Here is an 8,545-nt window from a genome sequence, read left to right on the forward strand (position 1 = left end):
CTCCCTGAAGATAGAAGTTTGATTTGTGCAGCGGCGACACACTGGAGGGAGCCATTATCTGTGCTTTAACCTTCACATGTTAAAGGCGTCTGAGTGCAGATAGCACGGCTGCTTGAAATATGGCCTCATTATCAGCTGCAGCAGAAAGAGCTTGAGATAAGATCGCTCACTGGAGCTTTAATGAAAACCAATTGATTTGCTCTCTTAAAGACAAAAAGAAATAATAAAGCAAAGGCGTTGAGCTCATTTTGAGCTTTCGGAGGCGGACTCTGTGGCTGGGCAAGGTTTCCCAGGGTGACCGGGTATCTGCAGGAAATGAAGTTAAACATTATTTTGCCAGCTTGTAGGAAAAGTGGCTGAGAGGCTGGAAATTGGATCAATTTTATTGATGCCAACCATTAGTTCAGAAGAGTATTGCCATACACTCTGACGCCTCACATTCTGAATGGAAACCAAATTCAAAGACGAATGAAAGTGATCGCGTTCGTGGACCAGAAGCAAAGAGTGAGACTGAAACAACATGGAGGACTGTGAGGAAGGATAAAACTGTTTCTGTCTTTCCACGATCATCCCTCTAGCTCCCTCTCCAGTGACTTCCATCCAGGCGAAGGATATCACAAGACACACCATCTCACTGGCCTGGCAGCCGCCGGATCGAGCCAACGGGGTCATCCTGGAGTATGAGGTCAAGTACTATGAGAAGGTGAGGGGTCCTATGGGAGATGTAGTTTCTGCTGATGAAAGCAATATGTGTCTACAGACTGTAAGAAACCCACATCTGATTGTTCTCTCGTTGTTTCTGTTCCCGTCTCCCCCCCATCTGTCATCCTCAGGACCAAAATGAAAGAAGCTACAGAATCATAAAAACCTCGTCGAGGAACACCGACATCAAGGGTCTGACCCCGCTGACTTCCTACGTGTTCCACGTGCGCGCTCGCACGGCGGCCGGCTACGGGGAATTCAGCGGCCCGTTCGAGTTCATGACCAACTCCGGTGAGTTCAGCCATCCCCCCCCCTGCTCAGCTTCATGACATCAGTGCGCTGCAGAGCCACAGGGGCTCGGTGCCAGCTCTATTACGCCCGTTTCCGCAAAAAACCTGCAATGATCGCGTCTTTGCAGAGTCATTAATCAAAATAGCTGTCGTCTATCAAAGATAAATGATATTGTGCCCCAGCACCTGACTGGCAACTTGAGTAGCTTCCATTATTCAAGATGCAATGAGTCTCAGTGGATGTGCCAGCGAAGGCTCAACCTATATGAGCTTTTTGAAGAATGATGCAATCTTTAGTGGGAAGCTGCTGACAGCTTCTTCTTCTTCTTGCTTCTCGTTAGCAGCCAGAAAATAAGTGTTTTCAGCAGATTTTAAAACGTTATAAAACCCTAAGATAACAACACTAACAGCAACGTGTCTGTGTGATCAACTTGTCAAATGAAGAATATTAGAGAATCAAACTTTTCAGCCACAAAGAACAGAATCTTGAGACAAAACATTTGTAAATACGAAGTTCTAACAACCTTAAAGCTTCTTCAGGTGTAACAAACCTCAGCGTGACTGCATTAGTGTTATGCTGGAGGACTATAGAGCGTTATAAAGATGCACTGTAAGCCCAGGTGTCCTTTACTGCAGACAGACAGCGGTGCATTATAATGATGGTGAAGCACACAAGGGGAGGAAGCGGCTCCATGGCTGACTAACAGGATGTACACGGGCTCTTTCATGTGCGATTGAACGCAGTTATACTGACTTAGTTTTTTGTCTTTGTCCAACACTCCTCTCTTTATATTTCCCTCCCTCTCCTTTCCCTCCCTTTTCCCTCAGTTCCAGCTCCCATTATTGGCGATGGCACCAACTCCACAGTGTTGTTGGTGTCGGTGGTGGGCAGCGTGGTCCTCCTCATCATCCTCATCAGCGCCTTCGTCATCAGCCGAAGGTGAGCGTCATCCCTCTGTCCCTTCTTCTTTCTGTCTGTCCCTCTCCCAGATGAGGGAAACACACACACACACACACACACACACACACACACACACACACACGCTGAACCAGACAGCTAGTGCAACTACCTCACGTCGGATGAGTGATGACTCGCCACACTGGAGACGTGATTGACAGCTCCGACAGCTGAAGAGATGCAATCAGCGACCCCTCGCTCCCTGTCCTCTGCATCCGTCCCACCATGCCTCTGCCTCTCAGCTAGTGGCTGCAATCCCAACCGCTAGTTATTTTCCTCCTGCTGCGTCTTGCTGACCGCCTTGAAGACAATGAGAGCGAGCGAGAGGAGGAAGACAGATAGAGGAGGAGGGAGAGGAGGGTGGACAATGAGATAAGCGAGCAATGAGAAGTAGGAGATAGAATACAGAGCGAGGGAGACGGAGAGGCATCAGGTGGGTCTGCAGTGACCCAATCTCAGGGTGTTAACCAGCGAGCGGCACAAAGCACCGTCACACAGATGGGATTACATGCAGATGGGGCTGCCTCACCTCAGGGTGTTAACCATACTCCCCCTATACGTGTGTGTGTGTGTGTGTGTGTGTGTGTGGGGGGGGGGGTTAATATGTGTGCGCAACTAAAAAAGTATTGTTTTCATGTGTGTGGTGGCACTGGTGGAAGAAGAGTTAATGGTTTGTGTGTTGATTCCTGTGTGTGTGTGTGTGTGTGTGTTGTGTACCTTTCATGAGCATTCTTGTGAGTGTGAGTGTGCCTCTTTATATGGAAAGCAAATCATTGTTTGCATGTGTGTATTGGTGTTGAGAATGATGGGGAGTGAAGGGGGCTGTTGATTGTGTGTGTGTGTGTGTGTGTGTGTGTGTGTGTGTGTGTGTCCTCGTTTCCATGTGATTGCCTCTCTCCCCAGCCAAGCAGGTGGTTGTCTCAGCCTTTTTTATATGCATGTGACGGCCTCTGTCATTGTGCTGCTGCGGCCATCCTGTGATTGTGGGGAGGGACTGTAATCACGTAGTCGTTTGCCATCATTACACAACCATAGAGGAGGACAATGTCTCGCACATCTGGTCATTTCCACCACTGACCCGACACATCAATATAAGCACAGGTGTCAGGCCGCCTCAGGGATGGGGAGGGATCTAAGTGCATCTGTAGGATTGATTTGCTGTTATATGCTCAGTGCTCTTCACAAACCGTCAGAGCTGCAGGACACTTTTGACTTAAAGGAGTGAAACCAGTAAAAACATCACGTCGCAAGTAAACCTCGCTCAGTTCGCAGAGTTATTACTTATACATACAACTGTGCCACAAACCAAATCTAAAAACCCCATTAAATTAGCATTCAAGAGCAGTTGTTGTCTTTGTAATGAGCTCACTTCAATGAATAATTAATATCAAAGCAGAATATCAGAGTGTGATCAGTAATCAGTGATTGTGTCACCACTTCACATCATTTAAATCACGTACAAGTGGCTTTGGTGTCTCTGTTTAACTTTTAATTAGGGATTACTGAAATGACACTTGTGTTCCATTATCATTTTGTTTTTTACATGAGATGCAGATGCTTTGCTTTTTATTCTCTCTGACATTTGAAACTTGAAATTCTACTTGTGCTGCTTTCAGTGTGACTGACCGTCCTGCTGTTTTTGCCCCCAGAAGGAGTAAGTACAGCAAGGCCAAGCAGGACTCTGACGAAGAGAAGCACTTACATCAAGGTACCTCACTTAGATCCCCCAGCACCTACACACTCTCTAATTGAAAAACATTACCGCTGTCAGCTGTGCTCGTGTGTACGCACTCGCAGCCGGTGATGAAGCCCATAAAATGTGGAGAAAAACAAACTATTTTGAAGTTAATGTTCTTGCATTCTAACTCCAAACACCTCATTATCAAGTCATCAGCGTTGTTGTTTGCGTCCCACAGAAAGAAAAGAGTTCTAGTTAATGAGCTCCATCTTTTTTGGAGTCAGTCATAGTGACATGAAAAGCAATGGAGTCCGAGTGTGAAGCGAGGTGTGGAGAGAAGAGAGGAGGAGGAGGAGGAGGAGGAGGTTCCTAGGAGGAAGGCGGTGTAGCCTGCAGCGTGATGGAAATAAAGAACAGATGGAGTGTACTTGCCGGAATGAATTAACCTTCATTGTTCACTCCTTGTGCTTCCTTTCCTTCAGGAGTGAGGATATACGTTGACCCGTTTACGTACGAGGACCCGAACCAAGCCGTCCGCGAGTTCGCCAAAGAGATCGACGCCTCCTGTATCAAGATTGAGAAAGTTATTGGCATCGGTGAGGACGGCGACTTTTTCCCACCGTTCAATCAATTATTCTAAAAGCATATTGTAAAACACTTTGGATAAAAGCATCCACGTCTCTCGTGTGTGTGTGTGTGTGTGTGTGTGTGTGTGTGTGTGTGTCTCCTTATGAATAAAAAACATTGTTTTCTCAGACAATAACATTTTGTCTGCCTCTAGAGAGGTCGACGAGTAAAAGAATCAAAACCAGGAGGCTAAATATGTCGTCTGTTTTATTCCTGTGGCCAGAGAAAAGTCATCCAATGACAAAATAATAAAGAGGAAGAATCAATACCCATTTCCCCTCGCTCTGTGCTCCAGTGGGCGAGGAAGGGGGGGCGAGAGGGATTAGAGACCCTGATCAATGCTTAAAGTAGACCCCTTCTAACTCGTGCACTCCCCTTCTTGATGTGATTTATCGCCGCTGTAGTATCAGAGTGCTTGTGTTTCATCATTACCACATTGTGTTCTTCAAGGGGAGTTCGGCGAAGTCTGCAGCGGCCGCCTGAAGATGCCGGGCAAGAGAGAAATCTGCGTGGCCATCAAGACGCTGAAGGCCGGCTACACCGACAAGCAGAGGAGGGACTTCCTGTCCGAGGCCAGCATCATGGGCCAGTTCGACCACCCGAACATCATTCACCTGGAGGGCGTGGTCACCAAATGTATGTCAAACAAGCATGTGATGGTGTTGTCCATCGCTGCATGGACATCATATGGTGCTGTAGTTCTTTTGCCATTCAAGAATACATTGCAAAAATACTCTCACACACACATACACACACACACACACACACACACACACACACACACACACACACACACACACACATATGCAGCCTGTTTAGTGCACAATGCATTACGTACACAACATTCTAGCCCTCACACACACACTCACACATTCACACACTCACACACACACACACACACACACACACACACACACACACACACACACACACACACACACAGACACATGACTTTTATATTATAATAACACAGAAAGGACAATCATTCCTACTGTTAAAAACATTTAACAATAAATCATTACAGAGGTCGTATGTGGTTTTGGGTGACTTTGGAGAAGGGTGAGTGTAGGGACAAACCAATCTTTACTAGCCAAAGGTGTGTGTGTGTGTGTGTGTGTGTGTGTGTGTGTGTGTGTGTGTGTGTGTGTGTGAGTGTGTGTGTGTGTGTGTGTGTGTGCATACCTACAGATATACGACCACTCGTGTTGCATCTGTACTAGGAGACCTGTGTTTGTACATATACGTGTCCCATCCGGGGTATCCCCAGGTGGGCTTAGTCCAGATGGAAGGGGTCCAGCATTGGTGGGGAGGGGGGAGCTAGGCAGTTGGGAGGGGGGGGGGGTCTAATGGGTCCAGGAACAGGCCCTGTAGCGGGGCACCAGGCTCATTAATCATGGTGTCAGCTGTAAATGTGTTTGGGGTTAGGGAGTGATACCCTATCCCTCCTCTATCTGCTGCTGCATGTCCACAGAACACCGCTCCCTCCCTCCCTCTGCCCTTGGCACTTTCTCTCTACCTTTTACACCTTCCCCCGGTGCTATTTGTTAGGCTAGAGGCGTGTGTGTGTGTGTGTGTGTGTGCATGCTTGAATGTCTTGTCAGCACATGTCAGCGTCCGTGCACCTTTGATTGCACACATGTGTGCGTGAGTGTTACCATAGCTGATGGCCAGTCTCGGCTCGGGTTAGATGGATGAAGTGCCTTAATGTGTCGTGACACAACAGCCTGGACCTATCTGTGCTAGATAACACTGTCTCTCTTACTGTTCACACACACACACACACACACACACACACACACACACACACACACACACACTTAGCCCAGCCTGCTGAAAGTGAACAGCAGCACAGGCAGAATTGCTTATCACACCTCTCACCACGGGGGATGACCTCTCAGACCTTGCAGACGGACGGACAGGACGAAGGAACGTAACCGGAGACAAGTAGCAGGCAAGGTGCAAATAGAGACGCGGACAGAAAGAGACAGGGAGGCGGTTAGGAGCTGATGGATTAGACGAGAGACGGAGAACAACAGTGGGAACGACAGAGAGAGAAAGCAGAGGGTGGTAGAACTACTGAACCGGAGGCTGAGAAAGAATGAGATGGAGCGAGACAGAGGGGGGGGGGGAGATGAAGGAGAAGAAGCTGAGCTACACGGCAGCAACAGGAGCCGACATGAAAGGATGGCGATCCAAAGCAAGAAGATCAACGCGATAACACCAACCGCCCCCCCCCCCCCCCCTCCACCCACTCTTACTTTTGAGAGCTTGACACAAGGTTCGGGTAAATTAGTCCTTTACACTCGAGTGTGTTTGTAGAATCTATTAGAAATCCATTATTTGAATTTGCACTCCTCTCAATTACAATCAAGTTAAAAGGCTTCTCAGAGCGTCCCCCGCACGCTGGCTCGTCCAGCACAGACAGTTAAGCCTCATTCATTATGGAGCGACTCCAAATACACACCCAAATACATAAATGTGCAAAGCATCTCTCGCTGAGGACCGCTGGCGTTAATCCACCATCTCCAAGCCCGCGCAGACTTCCACCACGCTCGTGGGTAATTAAAGTCCAGCCTCCGTTAGAGCTCAGACTCGTGTTCAACAGCTGATCAACAGAAAGTACGAGCTTTGAAAAGATCTGCGTTTAAAAGCCAGATCTTTGTTCGCCGCAAACGGGAGGGCCTCCCCCAACGTCCAACGCTCCCCCAGTGTTGTCCCCCTGTTGCATTTCTCCTCTTCCCTGGTTCTTGCCGGCAGGTGATAATCGGTCCACTGGCGGGGGCCCGTTGCCCAGAGTTCATTGCCAAAGGCGGCAGGGCGTATTCAGTAAACAAGGAATTAGCATGCAAATGGGGAGGGAGGAAGAGGGAGGGGCTGGGAAGGCGAGAGTTTAAGGTCGCAGGTCAGACGCTCCTCAGACTTGATTGGGGAGCTGTCAATCACCGGCGGCCCCGGGGCAGAGGCGAGCAACAAAGGGAACAAAGATGGCTGACAAAGAGGGCCTCCGCTCCCCCCCAACTTTAACTCACTTCCTCTTTTTGGGAGCGCCCGGTAATTAATGGAGTGCCAATCATGCGGCGGGTTAGGCGGTGACTGACGGCCTCTTGGTGTGGCGAGAGGCCTGCTGTGGGTGGAGGACCTCGGCTGCCACCGGCTCGGCACACAACCCCCCCTCTCCCTGTTCGCTGTTCTCTTCCACGCAATGCGCTTTTAAGTCCACCTTAACTGTGCCACTTGAAATGGAACGCAGAGAACAACGCCGTTCTAGGAGGAATCGGTGGCGGCACTTTTCAGCATGTGTTGTTGATCGGCTGGTTAGGCAGCAGCTTGCTGCCATTTGGGGACAAAAACAAGCCACCCTCCCTCCCTTTCCTTCTCCCCTCGCTCTCTTTCTCTCTCCTCCTCTCTGCATGATCGCTATCCCCCCTCATCCTAAGAGACAAAGACAGACAGAGACCCACCAGGGAAAGTCCACCCTCCCTACCGCCTGCCCCAGCTCAGATAAAGACACAGACGCTCCCCCAAGAGACACGGAGAGGGGAAGACAGAGGGATGGGGTGAAAGAGGCCAGAGAGGAGTGGCAGGGATCGGGGGGGTGAGAGAGTGAGAGAGAGTGAGGGAAAAAAGGAAAGCAACAGAGAGGAGCGAGGAGAGTGACAGATGAGTCCACAGTTGGCAGAAGAGAAAGAGGCCGAAGAGTCAGAAGGATCCTCGTGAGTGACTGTGATGAGACTGTGGATAATGCGTCTAACGTCAGTTCATATTTGCATAAACACAAGAGTGTGTGTGTGTGTAGTGTGTGTGTGTGTGTGTGTGTGTGGGGTGGTGTTGTGTTGTGTTTCAGTGGAGATGCCTTTGCATGTGCAGGGAAAGAAGAGGGACGTCAGGGCAACCGTAACACTGAGCTAATTAAATCACTACGGGACAGAGATGGATGGCCTAACACACACACACACACACACACACACACACACACACACACACACACACACACACACACACATTCCCTTGAGAACCCCCCTGCTGTGTCGGGCTGTGATGTGCATCGTTTACCTCTATAATCATCTCTCTCTCTCTCTCTCTCTCTCTCTCTCTCTCTCTCTCTCTCTCTCTCTCTCTCCCCCCCCCCCCCCCCCTCGCTCTCTCTCTTTAGGTAAGCCAGTGATGATTATCACAGAGTACATGGAGAACGGATCTCTGGATGCATTCCTGAGGGTGAGTCATGCGTTGTGTGTGTGTGTGTGTGTGTGAGCATACGTGTGTGTGTGAGCGTGTGTGTGTGTGAGCATA

The 8,545-nt window shown here is 49.2% G+C and overlaps 1 protein-coding gene across 5 annotated transcripts in view; it reads left to right on the forward strand.

Annotated features, from left to right (window-relative positions):
- Nucleotides 1-8,545, forward strand: part of epha4l (eph receptor A4, like) — a 51,241-nt gene that overhangs the window by 34,010 nt on the left and 8,686 nt on the right. The window contains exons 6-12 of one of the 5 annotated variants that reach the window (XM_029445780.1): nt 579-703; nt 834-993; nt 1,827-1,932; nt 3,603-3,658; nt 4,111-4,224; nt 4,706-4,891; nt 8,409-8,470. In XM_029445780.1, coding sequence (XP_029301640.1) covers nt 579-703; nt 834-993; nt 1,827-1,932; nt 3,603-3,658; nt 4,111-4,224; nt 4,706-4,891; nt 8,409-8,470 — 809 coding nt within the window. Of the gene's footprint in view, nt 1-578; nt 704-833; nt 994-1,820; nt 1,933-3,599; nt 3,659-4,110; nt 4,225-4,705; nt 4,892-8,408; nt 8,482-8,545 lie in introns of all 5 variants that reach the window. The other 4 variants (XM_029445778.1, XM_029445779.1, XM_029445777.1 and 1 more) reach the window with 4 other exon arrangements.

The sequence above is a fragment of the Cottoperca gobio genome, chromosome 13 (genome assembly GCF_900634415.1).
Source record: "Cottoperca gobio chromosome 13, fCotGob3.1, whole genome shotgun sequence".
NCBI lineage: Eukaryota > Metazoa > Chordata > Actinopteri > Perciformes > Bovichtidae > Cottoperca > Cottoperca gobio.